Raw genomic sequence first — 25,777 nt, forward strand, 5'->3', positions numbered from 1 at the left:
TCCTTCCACATTTCTACTGGGTTTGTTTTGTCTGGGTTTTTACTCAGATGTCATCTTCTCAGTAAGCTACTGGAGCTCCTGTACTCTTGGTCTTCTATTACTCTATGTAAAATAATAATGTTTTCATTTTTATGTTTCTTTGCTATGTTTTACTTTTTGGAGCATAATATGACACACTGTATTATTCATTTATATTATTTATACTTTTTATTGTCTGTCTCTCCAGCAGAACTTAAGCTCAAAAGGGCAGGGCTATGTGTATTTTTTAATGTTTTGTATCTTTACCATCTAAAACAGTGTCTGGCCCAAGTAAGTGCTTAGTAGATTGTGTGTGTATAAAGACTTAGAAACTCACTCCTTAGAGTACTTTTAAGAAGAGTAATTTTAAGGAGACAGTATATGTGTATAACACACACACACACACTAAACACACAAGTTTGAAAATCTAGACAAAATGGATAAGTTTCTGGAAATATAGAAAATGCTATAATTAAAAAAAAAAGAAAATGCCATAATATAAGAAAAATAGAAAATGTGAAAGGACCATTAAAAATTGAAGAGGTAAGAAAAAAAAATTCAAAAGGTAGAGGTTTATATCCAAAATATAAAAAGAACTCATACAACTCAATAGCAAAAAAAAAACAATCTGATTAAAAAATGGGACTCTGCTCAAGTTAAATAATATGGGGAAAGCGTAGTCACAGATGCTTTTCCTACTCGGACAGTGTGGTAAATAGAAAGGGCATGAGCTTGGGAATCAGACAGATATGAACTAGAATTCTGGCTCAGCCACTAGCATTTGTGACCTTGGATAAGTTACTTAAATTCTCTGAACCTCGATTTTATCTATGGAAAGGAAGATAAAACCTAGCCTATATAAATACGGTGAAGACCAGAAACCATATATGTAAAACAGTTAGTTCAGGGTCCAGCTTATAGTAAGCATTATTCAATAAACTGACCCTTTCTCTTCCATAGTTATGATGCCTACCCTACCTTAACATGATAACTACAAATGTCAAATGAGTAACACTTCATTTTCCATATCTAAAAAAAACCCTTTTATACTTTCTTTTTCCTTCTTCCTCTTTCTTTCTCTCTCTCCCTCCCCCTTCCCTTTTCCCTTCATTTCCTTTCCTTCTTTCAAGATTTATTTATTTGGCAGAACCCAAGCAGGCAGAGCAGCAGGCAGAGGGAGAGGAAGAAGGAGAAACAGGCTTCTTGCTAAGCAAGGAGTCCTATGCAGGGCTTGATCAGGACCCTAGGATCATGACCTGAGCCAAAGGCAGACACTTAAGACTGAGCCACCCAGGCACACCCCACCTTTTTTTTTTTTTTTTTTTAAGATTTTATTTATTTGACTGAGAGAGCACAAGCAGGGGAAGAGGCAGAGGCAGAGGGAGAGGGAGAGGCAGGCTCCCCACTAAGCCAAGAGCCTAACACAGGGTTTAATCCTGGGACCCTGGGATCACGCTGGGCTGAAGGTGGATACTTAACCACCTGAGCCACCCAGGCACCCCTCCTCTGGCATTCCAATCTGTTTGATGACACTGCCTTATAAATGATAAAATAGAGCACGCAGGGAGGTAAGGTGGGTGGGAGGGGCAGAGAGGGAATACAGGGCTCCATGCAGGGCTTGAGCCCAGCACCCTGAGATCATGACCTCAGCTGAAATCAAGAGTCTGAGTCTTAACTGACTGAGCCATGCAGGTGCCCGTGGTTCAATACTTTTAATCTTCTCAAGAACTTCATTCCTGCAGTGGCCACCTTCACTACCATATCATTGATTTCTTCCTCTAGGATGGCCCGTTCTTATCAACAAACATGCTCCAGAACTGCACTGTGTAATATGGAAATCACCAGACACCAGTGGCTATTTAAATACAGGAGAATGAAACTACATTAAAAATCAATTGTGCTGGGGTGCCTGGGTGGCTCATTGGGTTAAAGCCTCTGCCTTCAGCCCAGGTCATGATCCCAGGGTCCTGGGATCAAGCCCCACATCTGGCTGTCTGCTCCCCAGGGAGCCTGCTTCCTCTTCTCTCTCTCTCTGCCTGCCTCTCTGCCTACTTGTGATCTCTGTCTGTCAAATAAATAAATAAAAATCTTAAAAAAAAAAAAATCAATTGTGCTACCCATACACCTGGTGTATGCAGCCACATTTTGCTTGTGATTTCCATACTGGACACTGCAGATTATATAATATTTCCATTACTGGGGAAAGTTCCATGGGACAGCACTATTCCAGCATATCCTATTTTAAAAACAAACAAAAAGCCCCTGCCGTAATACTATATCCATACTCAGGCTGTCAACTCATTTCTTTGCTCCCTTTAACAGCCATACTTCTTAAAAGAGTTGTCTGTAGCTACTATCTCTACTTCCCCAACTCATTTTCTCCTAATCTACTCAAATCAAGGTCTCCTTTCCAAATGCCTCTGAAACTGGTCTCATCAAGTTATTAGTGTTCTTGATGCCGATCAATGATCACTTCTCTTCCTACTTTGCTCGCCCCACAGAAAGGGCAACTGCTTCCTTCTTCAGTTCTGAGAGACCACCTCTTCTGGTTTTCCAGCTCCCTTCCTAACCACTCCCTTTCCTGGCTTCCACCACCTGTGCTGTAAACCTGGAGCTAAAAGTAAAGCTAAAAAGAGCTGAATTCGGGGCGCCTGGGGGGCTCAGTGGGTTAAAGCCTCTGCCTTCGGCTCAGGTCATGATCTCAGGGTCCTGGGATCGAGGCCCACATTGGGCTCTCTGCTCAGCAGGGAGCCTGCTTCCCTCTCTCTCTCTCTGCCTGCCTCTCTGCCTACTTGTGATCTCTCTCTCTCTGTCAAATAAATAAAATCTTAAAAAAAAAAAAAGAGCTGAATTCTCCCAAGGAAATCTCACATAACCCCAATATTTTAAATATTATTCATATATCGATGACTCAAAACTCTCCCTGGTCCCAATCTTTCCCTAAAACACCAGATTTGCATATTTAACTACTTCACTGCCATTTCCCCTAAGAGTATAGAAGGCATTTCAATTTTAACGTATCCAGAATAGAACTCTTGATCTGGAGGGAGCTTCCATCCTCAAACCTGCATCAATACAGCCTGAATCTTAACAAATGGTATCAGCATCCACCTAGTTGAGAGTCACCACTTTTTCTCCCCCTCACTAACATAATCCATCTCCAAAAATGTATCCCAAATGTGTCCTTACCTCCATCTTCACTGTTCCCTCGGTAGTCCTAACCACCATTTTTCCCCACTTAGATGACAAGAACCTCATAACTGGTTTTCTTTGCTATCATTCTCTCTGGAATTTGTTCTCCAAATAGCAAGCAGAATAATCTTTTAAAAACATAAGTTTTATGACACTCTTCCTGCCTAAAAACTTTGTCCTACTTCTCCCCGGATTAAGATTAAAACTAAACCTCTAGGGGCGCCTGGGTGGCTCAGTGGGTTAAGCCGCTGCCTTCGGCTCAGGTCATGATCTCAGGGTCCTGGGATCGAGTCCTGCATCGGGCTCTCTGCTCAGCAGGGAGCATGCTTCCCTCCCTCTCTCTCTCTGCCTTCCTCTCCGTCTACTTGTGATCTCTCTCTGTCAAATAAATAAATAAAATCTTAAAAAAAAAAACAAAAAAAAAAACAAAAAAAAACTAAACCTCTAAATAAGACCCAAATCTCTGTATGATCTGGGCCCTACCATTCTCTCCAGCCTTTCCAGCCACTCATCCCTTTATTGACTATGCTTTAGCCACAGTGGCCTTTTCTTCTGGTCTTCACAACTCTAAACTAGCTCCAGCCATAGAACTCCCACATTAGCATAAAGAGTTCCTTGGCCTGAAACACTCTTCTCCAGGATTTTCACAGGGCTGGCTCCTTGTCATCAGGGTTTCAATATCCTTGAGTATAACTTCCTTAGTCAATCTAACGTGATCATCCCTGTCTACCACATCACTTTGTTTATTTCTCTTATAGTAACTATCATGGATATTTTCTTATTTACCAATTTATTGTTTAGTGCCTGTTTTTCCCCACTAAACCGCAACCTCTTTGAACACAGACACTCTCCGTCTTGCTTACCCTTATATACTTAGTACCTTATTAGAATACCTGGCACAAAGTAGGAGCTCAAAAAATATGTCGAATAAATGCTTACATTATCTGCTATTCATACACGTATTTTAGAAGAACTGCTCAAATTCTAAATGAGGACAATCTCTGCCACATTTTCTTTAGTGAAGTTCAATATTTTCCAATGATTTTATTCTGGTTTGTACAAATGGCATTCATGGTTAGCATTCAATCTTGGAAGAAACACTAAATTATACACATATGCTACCCTTATTTGTAAAAGTTAAAAACCCTAACAGCTTGAAAACAACATAAAATCTAATGGTTTGGAAGCTTTGAAACTTACCCTCTGATAGCACTGAGGCAGAGTATTTTCCAACACCGGAGGAGTTCTCTGCATTAATATTCCAACAGACTCTCTTAAAAGAGGAATAACACTAAACAGAAGTAAAAAAAAACTTTATTAAAGCCACATTCTGATAGTCCCATTCTTCAAGAAAGTAGTCATATAATGCTTCTATAATAGAACAAAACAAGATTTTGTTTATCAGAATAATATGAGGAAAAAGAATCTAGTCGTTCTAAATTTTTCATATGATCAGCAAGTTATTATCTAAAATAAAAGAGCTAGGGGTGCCTGGGAGGCTCAGTCATTAAGCGTCTGCCTTCTGCTCAGGTCATGATCCCAGGGTCCTGGGATCAGGCCCAGCATCAGGCTCCCTGCTCAGCAGGAAGCCTGCTTCTAACCCTCCCACTCCCCTTGCTTGTGTTCCCTCTCTTGCTGTGTCTCTCTCTGTCAAATAAATAAATAAAATCTCAAATAAAATAAAATAGCTAGACCAAAATACACCAATGTATGAAGCACTAAACTATACTACTGAATAGTATTGGAGCATCTAAAAATCTAAACACAGCAGTCATTCAACTACTATTTAAAATACAATTTCAGTTGGCCAGAAGCTTCCAAAGTAATCTATAAGGGACATCATGGCTGACTGGTCCTTAATGTTTATCAAATATTGACATGTATATATCTGAACAGGACACATACAAAATATATATTATAAAGGAATATACAAAAAAATTAATATGGTACATTAGTCCATTCATCCAATATTTTTATAGCCCAATTATATATCAGTATTCTTTCATTATTCAAAAAATACAGAAGCCTGGATATAACCACAGATCTAGTGTATCAACACCTTTAGTGATGGGGCCCAAACATCCATCTGTACTGATGTAGCTAGTCCTCCACCAATATTTGGAAATTACTATTTTAAGCTATTTGGATGATTAAGTGTACAGAAACAAGTAACAGTATAATGATAAGGGTGACTCAGTGCAATAGTTCTCTTATCTAGACATCGGGTTCACCTTAGTACAGTCTTATTTTTTTTCATTTCTGACATAAAATATCTGAGGGAAGGCCAAGGCATCTGTTTTTAAATAGCTCTCCACACGATTCCACTGAATCAGGGTGGCAATGCCCTGCTCTACTGCTTGAAGCAGACTAAGAGAGAGGTCAGACAGCTTCATTACACTTAATAGCTTAAACCAGTGCTCTCTTTTATTTTTTTTTCTTTCTTTTTTTTTTTTCAGTGCTCTCTTTTAAATGTGGAGAATCTCAAACTGCCCGAAGTAAAAACCCTCCTAATTATAGCTGTAGGAGATAGAGATAAAAGGAACAAATATACATTTCAAGAAAGGCAGAAGTTGAGACGTACCTTAAAAATTAGTGATATTTCTTTTTTAAGTTTTATTTTTATTTAAGCAAACACACACCCAACATGGGGCTTGAACTCAGGACCCTAAGATCAAGAGTCACATGCTCCTCTAACTGAGCCAGCCAGGTACCCCCCAAATTAGTGATATTTCTGACAGGTGGAAAGGAAGAAAAGACATTACAAGAACAAAGACAATGAGAACAGAAACAATGCTTGTCTTGTTCACAATTATATTCCCAAGGATGCCTAGTAAAATGCCAGTCATAAAGTGGGCCCACAGTAAAAACCCGTTGCTTAAATCAATGACAGATTTATAAATATTAGATGTTTTAGAATCTAGATTAAAGATAGGAAATAGCCACAGGGAAGCATTGACAAGTCCATTCCCGCACTTTATGTGCACAGTGAGAAGTACTTGGATAATGAGAGTAAGACAGGAACAGAGACAACTAGGAAAATTAAACAGATACTGTGAGAAATAACCAGTGTCTAATTGGATATAGTAAAGAAATAGTAAAGCAAAATCAAGGACAAGCCCAAAAGGCAAAATGTATGGAGGGGATGGCAATAGTGAAAATGAAATTATCAATGTAGAGAGGAGGTTAAGTCATATTCAAGCGAAAATATTCTTTAGTCAGATTAAGAGCTAAAAATAATTAGATATGACCCTTAATTCCTTCTTCTCCCTTAAAACCCCCATGCTCTGAATCACCAAGTTCTCATGATTTAACACCCTTCATATTTCCTGACTCCATTCCTTCCCCTTCATTCTATTACACATGTCTACAATAATCTCCATATCTTCACTTGGATTATTATAATAGCCTCCTAAGTGGGCCATTTTTTAGTATATGTGCTGCCGAAGCGAGCACTAAGTGGGTCATTTTAATCTCTAGTCTTATTTCAAGTCCACTGTGATAGTCGGCTTCGAAGATGGATCCCAATAGTCCATGTCTCCCTAGTATTCATGTTCTTGTGTAATCCCCTACCCTTCTCTAAAGTGTGGGCTGGACCTAGTGACTTGCTGCTAATGAATAAAGTACAACAAAAGTGACAAGATGGGACTTCTAAAATTAGATTAAAAGACTCCGCCTTCCATCTTGTTCCCCTGCTCTCTTGCCCTCTCACTTCTTCACTCATGGCTGTCATGCTGTGAGCTGTTCTATGGAGAGGCCCAAGTGACAGGGCACCGAGGGATGCCTCAGTCCAATAGTATAGAACGAACTGAATACTTTCAACAACCACTTCAGGGAGCTTAGAAATAGATTCTACCCCAAATGAACCTTGGAATAACTGTAGCCCTGGTTGACACCTTGACTGCCACCTTTGTAAATGACCCTGAGCCAGAGAGCCCCACTGGATATGACCATGTTCCTGAAGCAAAGTAGACTATAAGATAATGCCTGTTATTTTAGCTACTAGGTTTTTGTATAATTTGTTATGCATCCTTAGATAACTAATACAACCATTCTTTATAAAACTATTAGACTAATTTATCTAAAATCAGTTACCTGATCCTGTCCCTTCCCCATTAAAAAAATCCATTGAAAGCTCCTCCATGACTTGGGGATTAAATGTAAGCTCTTTAACATGGTATATTTTTGGATCTGCCCCACCTAGCTTCACCTTCTATCAATCCTTGCTTCACATTTTCAGCCCTCTAAATAAACATACCTGGACTTTACTTTTGGCTGTTCCTCCTTTCATGCTTTGCTCATGTTGTTACCTCTGCCTAGAATGTCCCTAAACAGCCCTGTAGTCTGGCTTCTATTCCTTCTTTAAAATCTCAAGTGTCACCCCTTCTAGAGTATATTTCCTGATCCCAAACTGTTTTCCAAACTGTATGAAATGTCCTCTCTGTGCTCCTATTTAAAAAAAAAAAAAAAGAAAATCAAAATCTGATACCTATGGTAATGTTAGATGGAGAGCAACTGAAGTGGAATTAAGGATTTTGACAGTAAAAGAATATGGTTATTCCTTCAACTAACCTGAAGAGCAGAGTCTGTTTCTACCTACTGTGCCATTATTATACAGGTGAGGATGCCCTGGGTTTATAAAAAAGGCAAAGAAAAACAAGATGGTAGACTGATAATGTACAATTCAACCATTATGACATTTTTCTTTCCTCCCTCCTTCATTTTTAGGGAAAAAGTCAGGAGTATTTTTTTTTTAAGATTTTATTTATTATTTAACAGATAGAGATCACAAGTAGGCAGAGAAGCAGGCAGAGACAGAGGAGGAAGCAGGCTCCCCGCCGAGCAGGGAGCCCAATGTGGGGCTCGATCCCAGGACCCTGGGATCATGACCTGAGCCGAAGGCAGAGTAATTAACCCACTGAGCCACCCAGGCGCCCCAAGTCAGGAGTATTTTTATATACCTTATAATTTTTATGTTTTCCCACTTTCCTTACTATTATTCAGAAAGGAAGGAACCAAAATGGCCCTCCTAGAATAAGAAAAAAGTTTGAGAATAAAAAAAGTTTTTTTTAATGCCTCCTCTAGGAGGCACATAGAAAAATTTCGCTCTTTTGAGCATTTTTTCTTCAATCTTTATCCCAAGGAACTGCTAATAATGCCTAAAGATATCTGAGGTGCAAAATACACCCGAATAGAAACCACTTGAGATACTTGAGATATACTTGGCAAATTGATTTACTCCATCATTAATTAGGTAATCCTGCTAATGAATTTTTATTAAGCAACTGCTAAGAATAAGCAATTATTAAGCACTACTGTATACTCTGCTTGGCATCAGATTTTCTAGAACCAGATGAAATCCAACTCTTGAGTTGCAAATGCAGGTCTAGAACACCAAAGGAACTTGCCTAAGGACACACCTAGTGAGGTGAGCCAGAATAATAAGACCGAGTCTTTTGACTCTAACTTCAATTTTGAAAAGTTAAAGTCAACAAACATTTATTATATGCCTACCATTTGCCGAGCATGCGCTAAGCACTGAAAATAAAAAGATAAATAATATACAATAGCTACTTCAAAAGGATTCATAAGTTTTGAAAAAGCCTATAGACAGGTGACTGGAAATCAGGCAACAAACACTTATTCAGGGCCTACCATTTGGAAGAAGGCACATATGAATGCAAAACAAATAGACATGATGCCTATACCCATTTTCATTTCCCATGAAATTCTGGCGACAGTTTTCTTTATTACTATGTTGTAAACTTACTTTTAAATCTACTTTTAAAAATAAAGAAGAGTTGGGAAAACTGGAAAAGAACTCAACTCTACTATAGCAGAAGGCATACAATATGAACAATGATACTATTAAGCAACAGGTGTGAAACATCTTTTTGCAAACAACTTTAAAATACTTGATGTTTTAGAATACCCTAGGCATATAGTCTTATTTTTTGAATTTATGTGTGATTTAAAACACAAAAAGAGATGACTGAGTCCAAGCTCTAATAATCCTTGAAGAGACTGGCCTTCAAACCTTAAGGACATTCCTCTAATACACACTCTCTCTCTCTTTTTTTAAAGATGTATTTATTTGGCAGAGAGAGAGAGAGAGAGAGAGATCACAAGTAGGCAGAGAGGCGGGCAGAGAGAGAGAGAGAAGCAGGCTTCCTGCTAAGTAGAGAGTCCCATGCGGGACTCGATTCCAGGACCCTGAGACCATGACCTGAGCCACCCAGGCACCCCTCTAATACAGTCTTTAATAAGTCACCCAGAAAAAAAAAAAAGTCACCCAGAACCATCTACAAATTTATCTAAACCTTTGTTCAAATTTTTATGTCTATATTTCATGTATGTTGCCCCTCAAAGCCAGCTGCTCCTAACTACCACATCAGTTAAAAAAAGAAAGAAAGAAAGAAAGAAAAACCCTAATATTTTCCCTTTTTCCATAAAATTTCTTTTCACATGTGGCCCTTAGTTTGAAGATTGTAGAACTGATGAAGAATTTCCATGATCACAGATAACAAACTATTAAAAGTAACAGGGAATTTAGAGATCACTCATTTTAACACTCGGTTCAAGAACTATAATGCATAATCCTAATAGGCTTAGTCGGTTAAGCCTCTGACTCTTGATTTTGGCTCAGGTCATGATCTCAAGGTGGTGAGATCAAGTTCGTCTATGGCTCCACGCTCAGCAAGTACAGGGAGTCTGCTTAAGATTCTTTCCTTCCACCCCTACCCCCGCCCCTAGTGTGAGCAAGCACATGTGCTCTCTCTCAAAAAAAAAAAAAAAAAAAAAAATCATAATGCAAATGAAAATTTTAATAAAATTAATTTTAAAATAACTAAATAAAACTATCATAATTGATATAAGGAATTAATAATAACAGTGTATTTTTTAGGTAACTGTCAATGAGGTATTTACTGATTTTGCTGTTATTATAAAATTCAAAATGGTTGCCTGCTTCAGTGGAATTTTAATAAAATGTTTACATTCAACAGCATTTCACCAAAGCACACTGATGTGTCACACTAATTTTGTCCAACAGTAATTCTGAAATTATTTAAGGATTTCAGCTGTATCTGTAAGTAGGTCATGAAACTGTGGTGGAAAAAGAAAGGTGCTTGCTAAGTTGCATGGTGATATAGCAATTTAGAATGAAGGTAAATTTCTATAACAATTTCAAAGATTATAAAATGTAAAAGAAACCTGCAGAAATTTTAGTTTTGCCTTTTAAAATTGTGTTTAGCTCAGGAGTTTGTGTCCATATTTTTCTGATTAACTATCGTAATGGGAAATCATAAAACAGATTTTAGCATGCATCTATCTACCCATAATGAAAGGATATGTGGGAAAAGACAAGCTTAGCAAATTCCTGACTTAGCTAACACTCAGAGCTGCATCCAAACCCAAAAAGTAAGCATTTGGAAACAATTAGAGGTTCACTTCTGGTTGACTAACTCAATTCTAACTTTAACATTGAAACACCATTTTCCTAGCATATATAAAAGGCATGAGTCATTCGGTATATGAGTTTACCAGTAAAACAGGGTAATGGTTTAATTCTTCCAAAGCTGAAGGTAAATTAAATGTATAATCATATAGTCATAAACATAAACTTAATGTAGGTTTAAATGCTAACAGATTAAATAACCAATAGTTATTACTCTTTATTGCCAATAACTTTGCAAATGAAAATATATTCCAATTTCACTTGAGAAGCAGCTTTTAGTGAAAGAGTCTCACCATTTTAACTGTAAATTATCTAGCAATATGATAAACAAGCCAAACAAAAGAAAAGGGGATACATTATGAAAACTTCTGAAGAACAGACTAGTGATAATCGTAATGCTAGGCAATAAAAAATTTCAGAGCTGAAACTATTACTTAGATCTGAGAATAAACATCTATAATAATAATAATTAAAACATAATCATTGATTCAACTTCTTGAATTGGCTTATGGGCTCAGTCCTTCTGCATATTATCAAGGGTTCTTACAATCTATGAACCTAGAAAAAGATAGGTGTACTTTTTAAAGAACCCATAAACTTTGAAGGTCTGGTATATGTCATACACTTGAAAATGTTTAGTGGACAAAAAGCCAAAGAAAACTGACCCAAAGTTGAAATATACTTTACATTTAGACACAGTAGTCCTAGGGCAAGCTATAAATAAGCAGTCATATTTGCATAAATACGATTATTTCATAGTGATGAACAATTACCTATTAACACAGAATTTCAAGAATCATAATGCAGGGGTGCCTGGGTGGTTCATTCGGTTAAGTCTCTGACTCTTGATTTTGGCTCAGGTCATAATCTCAGAGTTGTGAGATCAAGCCCCAAGTGGGGCTAATACAGAAGAGATAACTCCATACCACAGGAACTGTGGTTTACCTTATAATTATGCTAGGTTTCAAAACCTACGGTTTAAAATCAATGCACATAGTACCTACTTTAGTCAATAATGGTGATAACTGGATACCCTAAAATATCCCTAACTCAGAGCCAAAGTCATGAAAAGGTCACCCTTTCTTTAAACTTCTGGAACTTAGTTATAACACCTAATAAATCTGGTCTTTGGACCAAAAGCATTAGTAAGTAATGTCATATTAGTAAGTAATTAGTAATGTCTTTGTTTAGACAACACTTAATAGTGTTTAAAGTGCTTTCATAATTTTTTCCTTATTTGATCCTCACATCAGCCTTAAGTAACCTTAAGAAAAACATTCCATTCTGAAATGACAGAATGTCAGATATAGGCAAGATTCTAAGAGATATTTAGACCAGCTCCCTCATTTTGCCTAAGAGAAAACCATCTCAGGGAGATCAAGACAACTTGCTCTTTGTTACATACTAGGAAGAGGCAGAGTTGGATGTGCTGATTCCAATGCTAAAGTTCTCTGGACTCCACTACAGCGTCTCATCATCATTAAGTCCTCTAGAGCCAGAGATCGTGTTATGTTCTTTTTAGTCCCAGTGCCCAGCACAGTACTTGGAATATATAAGCACTTGGCACATGTCTGCTGAATATATTTAAGAATTTCAAACACTCTGGAAGATTTTAAGATTATTGAATAGCCCTTGTTTGATGTGACTTTCAACCCTTCAAAGTAAGAGCTAAATAGAAAAACAACAGGGGTCCCCTCAATTTAGTTACTCCCCCAAAGAATTTTTTGTTGAAGATTTATTTATTTGACAGAGAGAGAGATTGTGAGATAGCAAGAGACAGAGAGAGCAGAAGCAGGGGGAGCAGCAGGCAAAGGGAGAGGGAAGCAGCAGGCTCCTGCCAAGTCAGGAGCCAGATGCAAGGCTTGATTCCAGGACACTGGGATCATGACCTGAGCTAGAGGCAGATGCTTAACTGACTGAGCCACACACATGCCCCTCCCAAAAGAACTTCTAATAAAAAGAAGCAAAAGTATCTTATCCTCTACTCAAGTACAGATGAGAAAGAATTAAACTCAGGCAGGAGCAATCATTGTTCCCAATTCTTGATTTGCAATTTATTATCTTAATAAAAGCTCCTTTCTTTATTCTCATGAATAGAAACTAAAATCAGACCCGCTATATAAGAAAAAAATTATTAAATCATTTATTATATATCCATAAGGAACAAGGGTGTAGATAAAAAAAAAAAAGAATGCAAATTCACACTGATATCCTGTCAAGAGGCAGGGAACTGGAAAGAGACAATGGGATCAATGAAGGACAAGGGCAAAAAGCTCCACAGAATACACAGTTTTCAGAAGATGGGGCAGGAATAAATTCACATTATTTATATTACATATGGTGACATTTGTATTGAAAAGATAACGGGACCTGGAAGGACCTCCCCACTACTTCAGTAACCCACTTGAAAGCAGCAGCTGGAGGACAGACAAAAGCAGATCAAGTTCTTTAAGGAAATCTGCATTTTGCAAACAGTTTAGAAGTGAAGACACAGGATCTTGTTTAGAAAAACCAGATAAGACGGCAGGAAATATTTATCACCATTATCAAAATCAAATTAATTATCATTCACATAGGTTCAGTGATCACAAATTTTAACTCGTAACAAAAAGGACTTGAGGTCAGCAAGAAAAATGCAAAAGGACTGGAACCAAAGTTCTGACTAATCTCTAGGTTCAACAAGGTTATTAGGAATCTGGGCTAAACTCTGTCTGGTGAAAGTTAAAAAATGGTATACCTGTAACTGATTCAATCTGTGCGGTATTCAAACCATAACATTTCCTCATCCTATAGTAACAGAGCTTTGCCTCTAGATGTGTGTGTTCCTGTGAAGAACCTGGTATCCGGGAAGGAGAGCAGAGACAAGTAGCAAAGGGCACTGTTAATATGCAGCAACTCATCTGACCTCTTAAATGATGGAAGCAGTCACCAACATACTACATTTCTTTTATTCTTTTATATTTCTTTTATTCTTTCCCTCCTTTCTCTCTGTCTCTTTTCCCTCACTTGATAATGAATGAATGAGGCAGTTAACTATGGGGGAATAAAAAGGGGCATGTGAGAAACCTTTTAAGTGAATGGTGCCTGCTTTCCAAAAGCATTCCTTTTGGGACAGAAGGGAGGCAAGCAATTAACACACAATGCTTCCCAATTTTTTGCCAATTCGTGCTAGACTTTATATATCTTAACCCACTTAATCCATACATAACAAATTATGAGGTAAGCATTACTGTTAACCCCACTCTAAAGCTGAAAAATTGAGGCAGAGAGGCTAAGGCACCATAGAGCTAACTGGTGAAACCAGAACTTGAATCCAGGCACTCGGGCTCCACAGCAAATGCTCTTAGCCACACTGCAGTATTTCCTCCAATGAAGTCATCAACATGGCTTTGTTAGCTCTCACAAAGCACCTCTGCCTACAGGAGAGGTCTGACTTTTAGGAAAAGCTGACCCTCAGGGTGAATAGGAAGCCTGGACCACAAAAAGAAATTTAAAAGCTCAGGAAAAGAGGAGCAGTAATAACAATGTAAATGTTTTCCACTATCTGAGAGCTGATTGGTATTGTCAAAACTTGAATAGAAGCAAATTCCTACACCTAGTTACCATTATGGGCCCATCTTCAATGATAACTTCCAAAGTCACTGTTTGTGAGAAGTAAACCAAACATGGGAAATACAAAACAAAGGCAAAAGGACCCTTATTAAATTATTTATACAAATCAAACTTTTAAAATACCACTCTGAGAACAGACCTTTTACTGAGTATCTCAAGGTAGATTTCTAATTGCTACATTACATTGGATGCTGACTACATGAAAACACTTAGTTGCTGAGATGGGGGTGGGCGGGAGATCATGTTTTCCAAGGATTAATTAAGCAAGAGAACAGAGTAACTTAAGTGCAGGCTATAGCTAGTGGGAAGAGAGTTTGAAATTAATTACACACAACTTAACAATTAATATTAAAACTGAAGAACCAAGAGGGACTATGTTTTTTTCTTTTGGCAGCCAAGTGAAAAGAAGTGGAAAAAAAAAAAAGAGTAAGAATGAATAAGTGACTCAGAGTTGAAAAAACAATATGATTTCCACCTTTAAAGATTTATGTTTACTTTTTATTGTATTTTTTTTTAAAGATTTTTATTTATTTGTCAGAGAGAGAGAGAGAGAGCGTACGCGCACAAGCAGGGCAAGCAGCAGCCAGAGGGAGAGGGAGAAGCTGGCTTCCTGCTCAGTGGGGCTCAATCCCAGGATCCTGAGATCATGACCTGAGCCAAAGGCAGCCGCTTAACTGACTGAGCCACCCAGCTGTCCCCACTTTTAATTGTATTAAAAAAAAGTATTTTAATTCCAGTTAATTAATATACTGTGTTATAGTAGTTTCAGGTATACAATATAGTGATTAGAAAATTCCATATATTATTCAGTGCTGGTGATAAGTGTACTCTTAATCCCCTTTACCTCTTTCACCCATCCTCCACCATACTTTTATTTTTTTTAAAGGCTAAAAATGTCAATGATTCTAAAGTCAAAAGTATATTAAAAAATATATATATACATACATATATATACGTACATATACACATATATATATATGTATATATTTGAAGTCTCACTTCTATTCCCTTCCCTTTGCCAAGAGGTAGACACACTTGCTTTTGGTTCATTCTTTTAGAGTTTCTTTTGGAAATTTATAAGAAAACATGCATGTTATATATGTATCCCTTCTCCTGCTTCTATAAAAGGTAGCATGTGGTGCATTATCAAGGCGTTGCTTTTTTTTTTTTTCCTTTTCTTTTCTAAGTAGGCTCCATGCCTAGTGTGAAGCCCAAAGCAGGGCTTGAACTCAGGACCCCAAGATCAAGACATGAGCTGAGACCAGGAGTCAGATACTCAACTGACTCAGCCACCCTGGCATCCCTCAAGTGTTTTTTAAATAATATATCTTGACAATCACATATTATCATATAGAGGTCTTCCCTATTCTTTTTATTATTATTATTATGATAAAAAACATTAAGTTTTCTGTCTTGACCGTTTCTCAGTAACAGCAGTGTTAACACTGTTGTGCAAAAGATCTCTAGAACTTTTTCGTGCTGTAACAGTGGAATTCCATACCCATTAAACACTAATTTCTCCTCCTCTCTGCTCTGGCCCTTGTCAACCACCTTTCTATTTTCTGTTTCTGTAATTCTGACTACTTTACCTATTTCATCTGAATGGACATATCATATAGTACTTGTCCCTTTGGACTGGCTCATTTTGCTTAGCAAAATGTTAAGATTCACCTATGTTTTATCAGGTGACAGCACTTCCTTCTTTTTAAAGACTGCCTAATATTCCACTGTATGTATATACATTTCCGTTAATCCACTCATCTGTTGATGGACATCTATCTGGGTTACTTCCACCTCTTATCTCTTGCAAATAATGCTACAATGAACACAGGTATGTGCACATCTCTTTGAGATCCTGCTCTGAGTTCTTTGAGATGTATATCCGGAAGTGGGATTGCTGGTAAATCTATTTTTAACTTTCTGAAGAACATCCATATTTTCCATAATCGTTGTACCATGCCATGCCTACCAATACTGTACAAAAGTTCCAAATGCTCCATATCCACATGAATATGTATTAACTGTTCTTTTGATAATGGCCATCCTGATGAATGAGAATAAGTAATTTGGATTTCCCTAATGATTAGTGCTGTTTGAGCATCTCCTCTTATGCTTATTGGTCAGTTGTATATATTCTTTGGAGAAATGCCTATTCAAATCTTTTGCCTGCTTTTTCATCAGATTATTTGTTTGTTGTTACTGTTGCTTGAATTGTACATTTTCCTTATATATTCTGCATATTAACCCCCATCAGATATATAATTTATAATTATTTGCTCCCATTCCACAGGATGCCACTTTACTCCGCTGATTTTACTCTGCTGATTGTTTTTTATGAGGCACCAATAGTTTCTAAGTCTCATTTGTCTATTTTTTATTTTGTGGCCTGTCCTTTGGGTTTATAGCCAAGAAATCACTGCTAAATCCAATGTCCTGAAGCTTTCCCCCTAAGTTTTCATCTAGAAGTTTAAGAGTTTTAGATCATATATTTAGGTCTTTAATCCATTTTGAGTTAATGTTTGCTTGTGGTTATAAGGTAAGGGTCGAACTTTATTCTTTTGCATGCAGGTATCCAGTTTTCTTAAAACCATTTGTTGAAGACAGACTGCATTTTCCCCATTGTATAGTCTTGGCACTCTTGTCAAAAATCATTTGGCTATATACATATGGTTTATTCCCAGGCTATTTGTTCCATTGGCCTATCTTTATGCCAGGACTACACCATCTGAATTACTGTTACTCTGTAGTATTTTGAAATCAGGAAGTGTGAGGCTTCCTTCTTTCTCAAGATCGTATTGGCTATTCATCATCCTTTGAGATTCCATACAAATTTTAGGAGTTTTTTTATGCAAAAAAAAAAAATGTTATTGGGATTTTGATAGAGATTGCATTGGACCTGTAGATCACTTTGGGTAGTATATATATTTAAACAATATTAAGTTCTGAGATCCATAAACAAGAGAAATCTTTCCCTTTATTCTTCATACCTTCTTTAATTTCCTTTAGCAGTGTTTTATAGTTTTCAGTATACAAGTCTTTCACTTCCTTGGTGAAGTTTATTACTAAGTATTTTATCATTTTTGGTGCTGTAGTAAATGGGATTATTTTCTAAATTTACTTTAGATCAGTCATTGTTAGTATATAGAAACACAACTGAATTTTGAGTGTAGATTTTGTATTCTGCAACTTTGTTAAATTCTTTTATTAGTCCTAACAGCTTTTTAATGGAATCTTTAGAGTTTTCTACATATAAGAACATGTCATGTGTGAACAGGAAATTTTAATTCCTTTTTCAATTTGTATGCCTTTCTTTTTCTTGTCTGATGGCTCTGGTTAGGATTTTCAGTACTATGGTTAACAGTAGTGGTGAAATTGGGCATGCCTGCTTTGTTCTTGATCTTGGAAGAAAACTTACAAGTCTTTCTCCACTGAGTATGATGTTAACTGTGGGTTTTCATATATGGCTTTTACCACATTGAGGTAGTTTCCTTCTTAGTTTGTTAAGCGTTTTACCATTTCATTGCTGTTGAATTTTGTCACATGACTTTTCTGAGTTGATTGAGATGATCATGTCTTTTTTCATTCACTTTCCATTTGGCATATAACATCAATTGATTTTTGTATGTTGAACCATCCTTGCATTCCAAGTGTAAATTCCACTTGGTCATGATGCAAGATCCTTTTAATGTGCTGTTGAATTCATTTTGTCTAATATTTTGTTCAGGACTTTAATATTAGTCAATATTCATGAGGAATATTGGTCTATAGTGGTTTTGTTTCTTAAAGATTTTATTTATTTACTTGTTAGAGACAGAGAGAGAGCACAAGTAGGGGGAGCAGCAGGCAGAGAGAGAAGCAGGGTCCCTGCTGAGCAAGGAGCCCATTGCAGGACTCGATCCCAGGTCCCTGGGATCATGACTTGAGCCAAAGGCAGACACTTAACTGATTGAGCCACCGAGGTATCTCTTGGTCTATGGTTTTTCCTGTCATGTTTTTGTCTGGTTTCAGTACCTGGGTCACTCCTGCCTCACAGAATGACTGGGAGTCTTTTCTCCTCTTTAATTCTTTGGAAGAGTTTGAAAAAAGAATTGGTGTCAATTCTTCTCTAAATGCTTGGTAGAATTCACCAGTAAATTCATCTGGTTCTGTGCTTTTTTGTTGTTGTTGCTGTTGAAAAGTATTTGATTAGTGCCTTAATTCTTTAATTACCGGCTCCTCACTATAGGTTTGTTCAGAGTTTTTTGCTTCTTCATGATTCAGTCTTAGTAGGTTGATGTTTCTAGAAATACATCTATTTCTTCTAAGTTTTCCAATTGTTGGCAAATAACTGTTCACTGTAGTTCCTTATACTTCTTATTTTTGCAATATCAGTTGTAATGTCTCCTCTCTCAGTGTTAACTTTAGATATTTGAGTCTTTTTTTCCTAGAGTTTGTCTAGCTAAGGGTTTATCAGTGTTGTTGATCTTCTCAAGAAAACCAAGTCTAGGTTGTGTTTTTTTCTATTGTTTTTCTATTCTCTGTGTCATTTATCTCTGATCCAATCATTACTATTTCCTTCTTTCTGCTAACTTTCTAGTTCTTTAGTTTTCTTTTTCAAGTTCCTTAATGTATAAAGTCAGGTCGTTAATTTGAGGTTTTTTTTTTTTTTTTTGCTTCAAAATTAAAATGAGATAAAATAAAGTCATGTGACTATCCTGAGATTTTTTTAAATGTAGGTTATTTATCACTATGAACTTCCCTCTTAGTACTGCTTTCACTATATCCTCTAAGTTTTGATATGGTGTGTTTTGTTTTCATTTGTCTCCAGGTATTTTCTAAATTCCTTTGTAATTTCTTCTTTGACCCACTGGTTGTTAAAGAATATGTTATTTAAGTTCCACATAATTTTAGATTTTCATGTTTTTCTAGTTATTTCCAATTTCATTCCATTTTGATCAGAGAAGATATTTTGTATAATTTAAATCTTCTAAAATTTGTTAGAACTTTTGTTGTTACCTAACATGTAGTCTATCTGGCATATTGTTCCATGTTTGCTAGAGAAGAATGTGTATTCTGCTGTTATTGGATGGGGTGGTATACATATTTCTGTAAAGCCCAGTTGGTTTACAATATTGTTCAAGACTATTCTTTTCTTATGGACCCTCTACTTGGTTGCTCTATCCGTAACTGAAAACAAGGTACAATATTCTTCTTTGTCTCTTGTGGCAATTTTTGTCTTAAAGTCCATTTTGTTTGATATACCTATTTTGTCTGATGTAAGTATGGCCACTTCAATCTCTTTAGATTCCTGTTTATATAGAATATCTTTTTTCACCTTTTCACTTTTAGTTTGTGTATATTTGGATCTAAAGTCCATCTCTTACAGGCAGAACAAAACTGGATCATGTTCTCTTTGTTTTTGTTTTTGGTTTTTTTAATGGGGCAAGGGGCAGAGGGAGAGGGAGAGAATCTTAAGCAGGCTCCACACCCAGCACAGAGCTGGATGTGGGCCTCAATCTCACAACTCTGAGATCATGACCTGAGCCTCAATCAAGAGTCAGACATTTGACCAACTGAGTCACCCAGCTACCCCATGCTATTTTTTTAACCCACTCAGCTAGCCTATGTCTTTTAATAGGTATGTTTAATCTGTTTATATTTAAAGTAATTACTGGTATGAAGGACTGCTATTCCTATTCATTGTTTTCAGTCTTATAGCTTTTTGTTCCTCTTTTCCTCTCTTGCTTTGTGTTTCATTGATTTTTCTGTAGTGACATGTTTTGATTCACTTCTCATTTCCCTTTGTGTATATTCTACAGACATTTTCTTTGTGGTTATCATGGCATGTGACAAGTTACTTTCCTCTTACTTTCAAGATTCTCACTTCATATGTGACATGTGTCAGTTTAATTATGATGTGTCTCAGTGTATGCCTCTTTAGATTTATCCTAATTAAGTTTCCTGAATTTGTATGTCCATTTCTTTTCCCAAAGTTGAGAATGTTTTGGCCATTATTTCTTTAACAGGTTCTCTGCTCCTTTCTTTCTTCACTTTCTAGACTCCCATATTCATAGGTTGTTGTTCTTGTCCATCAATCCCTTTGGCTCTCTTCACTTTTCATTTTCGGTTTATCTGCTTTAGTAATCTTTGTTAAGTCCTGTGTTCAAGTTCACTGACTCTATCTTCAGTCTGGTCAAATTCACTAAGTACTACCAGTAAATTTTTCAATTTAGTACTGTTATTCTTCAGTTTCAGAATTTCTTCTTGGCTCTTCTTCCTAGTTTCTACCTCTTCGTTCATATTCTCATTTTGTTCATGCATCATATTCCTAATTTTGCTTATTTGTCTATCTATGCTTTCTTTTTTTTTTTTTTTTAAAGATTTTATTTATTTATTTGACAGAGAGAGATCACAAATAGGCAGAGAGGCAGCCAAAGAGAGAGGAAGGGAAGCAGGCTCCCTGCCGAGCAGAGAGCCTGACGTGGGGCTCGATCCCAGGACCCTGGGATCATGACCTGAGCTGAAGGCAAAGGCTTTAACCCACTGAGCCACCCAGGCACCCCTATGCTTTCTTTTTAGTTAATTAAGTATCCTTATGATGGTAATTTTTAATTCTTTATCTGGCAATTCATATCTCCTTCTTTTTAGGATTTGGTTTCTAGAGATCTAAGTTACTTCTTTAAATGTATCGTAGTTGGCTATTTCTTCACGTCTTATTTTTTGTTTTTGGGATTTTGGCATCCGAAGAATCAACCAACTCTCTAGACTTTATGATCTAGTTTCATACAAGGATGACTTTCTCTACTCAGCCTGGCTAGAGATTCTGGGGGCCTCAAAAGTCTTTTCTAGGTATGTGTCCTCTATGGGCTTTTTTGCAAGTAATCTGTCCTGTTTGGAGAGGTTTCCTGGCTTCTACTCAGGAGCTTTTATGTGTCTGTAATATTACAGCAAGCTAGGCTGTAGTAAATCCAGTCTTGGGGTTCCATCTAGTGTCTGTTGGGGGTACTGCAGACTCTAATGCAGGACGTTGTTCTCAGGGATGCCCAACCAGGCATCCTATTTGTCAGTACTTGGATACAAGCAAGCAAGACACTATCTCTCAGGCAGTACCTTCCAAAAGTCTGTTGGTGGTATGTTCAACTCCGTTCCCTCTTTAAGGATAATGTGGGAGTTGGGGTTTTCCTCCCAAACATTCCACCCTGTGCAGGGGTGGGGGTGGGAGTGGCTCTAATGATAAGAGTTATGAAGTGTCAAACATTTCCTACCAAGCCTCCACATAGTTGGGCTTCCCACTAGCCTGGGATGCAGGAAACTTTGAACTAGTTTCAGGATTTCTGCAAATCTATTTTGTCAGTTTGTTGTGTTAAAGTTCTGTCCTTAGTGAAGGAAAGAGAATTAATTTAGGGCCTCCTGTTCTGCCATCTTGCTGATGTCACCTCTCTTCCCCCAACTTCTTTTTAGGACTGCACAGAACTCCCTTTCTGATGGACATTTGTGTTCTTTCCAATTTTTGGCTGTAACAAATAAAGCCACAAAGAATGACCTTATAGATATATTCTTTTACATTTTTGCCAGTTCATCTTCAGGACACAAATATTTCTAGAACTAGGACTCCTTAATCAAAGATAAATGCACAATTAATTACGCTAGATACTGTCAACATTCGTTCTGCAGAAATAATATCATTCTCATTTCTGTCAGCAATGTTCTGCCTATTTTACCTAGAGCCTTGACAAAAAATTATGCAAACTTTTGGATATTTATCCACCTGATAGATGAGAGGTGGTGTCTCAATGTAATTTTAATTTGCGTTTCTTTTTTATAAGTGAGGCTGAACTACTTTTATATGTTTAAATGTAAGTTGTATTTCTTTTCCTGTAAACTAAAGGAACTTATATTTTTGTCCATTTGTTTATCAGGCTGTTAAGTCTTTTAATTTTTCTTTTTGGAGCTCTCTCTATATTAGGAAGGTTAGTCTTTCATGTTCTAAGTAGCAAATATTTATCAGTTTATTATGTCTTTTACTTCCCTTTTAATTTTGTTTTTTATTTTTATTTTTTAGAAATATTTTATTTATTCATCTAAGAAACAGAGAGAGACAGAGTGAGAGAGTATGAGGGGAGGTCAGAGGGAGAAGCAGACTCACCATGGAGCAGGGAGCCTGACACAGGACTTGATCCCAGGACTCCAAGATCATGACCTGAGCCGAAGGCAGTTGCCCAACCAACTGAGCCACCCAGGTGGCCTTTGCTTGTTTTTTAAAGTCAGAAAACCAATGTTTCCTTTCTAAAATTCTGCCATATATTTCTAGGGGGTGCCCATGGTCACCTCCTACCTTTGTCACCAGGTTTTCTATGTGGCTGGCAAACAGAGGCTGACCATCAGCAGACCAGGACAGAGAGGTATACAAGGGGGCTGGGCTTTGCAGCCGGTACCAATAACTTCCTACTTCACTTCCTACTACAAGATAATGATCTTGCCTCCCAAGTCCCAGATCTTGATGCTGGGGCCTGTGGCAGCGCAGAGACAGTATCGGTTAGGACTGAAGCACAGGGCATTGATGATGTCCCCACCATCCAGCATATAAAGGTGCTTGCCTTCATTGAGATCCCACAGCATGGCTTGGCCATTCTTGTCTCCAGAAGCACAGAGGGACAGTCACAGTGTTCAGATAGCTGATGTGGCCAATGTGATTAGTCTTCAGCTTGCAGTGTGGCAGCTTCCATACCTTGACCAGCTTGCCCCAGCCACAGCAGATAATAACGGGATTGCTGCTACTGGATGGAAAGCAGACACAAGACATCCACTCCGCATGGCTCTCATCCTGGACAGTATATTTGCATACAATCCATAGCTTGATGATTTTATCTCAGGAGCTACTGACAACTTGTCAATTGCTGAAGGCCATACTCAGCACATCCTTGGTATGGCCTACAAATCTGCGTGTGGTGATACCGTGGTACCTGTTGTGAGATCCCTGAGATGAAGGAGTCCATCCCAGGAGCCTGAGAGGGCAAAGTGGACACCTGAGGAAATGACCACATCACTAACAAAGTGGGAATGACCCAAAAGGGCATGCTGCGGGATGCCATCATCAGTCTTATCCCTGGTCAGCTTCCACATGATGATGGTCTTATCTCAAGAGATGGAGAGTATCATGACCAGGAACTGGGGAGTGGTGGTGATCTGGGTCACCAAGCTGTTGTGGCCCTTGAGGATGCCACCAAGTTTCATCTGCTCAGTTATGGTGGCAGCAAAGTGCAAGTATCGCCGTGGTGAGAAGAATGGAGTTTGATAATATTCACTGTAGGAGTGCTTTACTTGTTAATTTTGTTGTACCTATGGAAATATTTAAATTCCTTAAAAAAAAAAAAAGCATGGAGTTGGATAGCTCAGAGAGACTAGCACCACAGTTGTGGCTCTGCTGAGGAAAAGAGCTTGACCTCCCTTTCGATGTTTTCTTTTCTATGCCCAAGTTTTTTCATGTAACTTAATTCACCAATCTTTTTTCTTACTGATTCTAGGTTTCGAGCCATAGTTATTCCCCTAATACTCTCTTATTATAAAATAATTCAGACATGCTTTCTCCTAGTATTAGCATGGTCTAATGTTTTACTTTCTCATCAAGTTTGGAACTCGTCCAAGCATACATAGTATTAGCTACAGTTCCAAATTTATCTTTCTCCAAATAGCTGTCCAGTTATTAGAAAGCCCATCTTTTCCCCACTGAGTTGAAATGCCACCTTTATCCTTACTAAGTTTGTATTTGCACATAAATCTATTTCTGGGGGCATCTGGGTGGCTCAGTCAGTTAAGTGTCTGCCTTCATAGTGTCCTGTGATCAAGCCCTGAGCTGGGCTCCGTGCTCAGCAAGGAGCCTGCTTCTCCCTCTCCTGCTCCCCCTGCTTTTGTTCTCTGTCAAATAAATAAATAAAATCTTTAAAAAAAAATTATTTCTGGACTTTCTGATCTGCTCTGATAGATTTGCTTCTTCAGGCACCTCCCTATTTTAACTCTAAAGGCTTTCTTTACATTTTATATTTTATTTTCCAGGGTTTTTTTGAGCATTCCCTCCTGCTTGTTTGTTTTTCCTTATAAGCTTTAAAATCAACTTTTACTACCACCCTCCAGGAAAAAAAAAAACCTGTTGGTATTTTTATTAGACTAGTTTTAAGTTTATAAATAAATGTAAGAGTTAACATATTTATGATATTGATTCTTCAAAAACAAAAAAGGCTCTGTTCAAGTCCATATGTATTTTTTTAGAAGTATTTAAAAACTTGTCCTCACACAAGTTTTGCACATTTAATCTATAGACTAGATTTTGCTTATATATAAAGGGTATTAATTTTGTATATCAATTTTATATCTTTAACTGTACTAAATTATGCTTGTCAGTTTTTTCATTATTTTCATGAGTTTTACAGAAATAAAATAATAGATTTTACATAAAATAATCTCTTCTTTCAAATTTTTTAAGTCTCAAACACTCTCTTGTCTAAAGTAGTCTCAAACACTCTCTTGTCCAATAGGCTAATGATCACTAATACATTTGCTCTGCTCTTTCCAATATATATATTTTTAAGATTTTATTTATTTGAGAGAGAGAGAGAGAGAGAGAGAGAGAGCGTGCAAGCGAGCCAGGGAGGAGGAGTGTTGGGGAGCGCAGAGGGAGAGGGAGAAGCAGACTTTCCACTGAGCAGGGAGCCTGACGCAGGATCATGAAGTAGAGCTGAAGTAGATGCTTAACATACTGAGCCACCCAGATTGCACTCTTTCCAATATTTCTAAGACTGTCCACCACCCTCTTAACTAGGATTCATGCTCTGAACTACCAAACACACAAAATAATTTGAGTGACTATTTCCAAATTTTCCCAAGGATAGTAACATAACCAGTACTTTTCTAGATGCATAGGTGAGAGGTTAATACTTATAAACAAATGAATTCCTTAGGGATTCTCTCCCAGAATGCTGGCTGAGAAAGGCTGTTAGACTAATTAGTGTTTATAAATGCTCTCACTATGATGGTTTTATGTATGATTTAAAAATAGTTATTATACAATGATGTATTATTCAGTTTTATAATTTAGACACATATACAAATAAGTAAAAAAAATTTAGAAACTGCTTACCTTACCCCAGAAGTATAGTCCATAAATTATAACCACTTGAAGGATGAGGCGCAAAGGAAATTATTAGGCAAAACCACTTTTGAAAAAAAATGGCGTAATTTCTTATGTATATGACTATTTGAAGATATGACAGTTTCTTACATGTTTTTAAAAATGCTACTTTTTAGTTAATAATTATCTATTTATCTATTAAGCTAATAATTATCTATTATCGGGGCACCTGGGTGGCTCAGTTGTTAAGCGTCTGCTTTTGGCTCAGGTCATGATCCTAGGATCCTGGGATTGAGCCCTACATCGGGCTCCCTGCCCAGCGGGGAGCCTGCTTCTCCCTTCACACTCCCCCTGCTTGTGTTCCCTCTCTCTCTGTCTCTCTCTGTCAAATAAATAAA

The 25,777-nt window shown here is 37.4% G+C and overlaps 1 protein-coding gene and 1 pseudogene across 2 annotated transcripts in view; both read right to left on the bottom strand.

Annotated features, from left to right (window-relative positions):
- The window catches only part of SLC30A7 (solute carrier family 30 member 7), an 88,362-nt gene that overhangs the window by 16,622 nt on the left and 45,963 nt on the right, over positions 1 to 25,777 (bottom strand). For both annotated transcript variants that reach the window (XM_047727249.1, XM_047727248.1), the window contains exon 9: positions 4,411 to 4,501. In XM_047727249.1, coding sequence (XP_047583205.1) covers positions 4,411 to 4,501 — 91 coding nt within the window. The remainder of the gene's footprint in view (positions 1 to 4,410; positions 4,502 to 25,777) is intronic.
- On the bottom strand, positions 22,478 to 23,577 carry LOC125098431 (receptor of activated protein C kinase 1-like; annotated as a pseudogene).

This window comes from Lutra lutra, chromosome 4 (genome assembly GCF_902655055.1).
Source record: "Lutra lutra chromosome 4, mLutLut1.2, whole genome shotgun sequence".
NCBI lineage: Eukaryota > Metazoa > Chordata > Mammalia > Carnivora > Mustelidae > Lutra > Lutra lutra.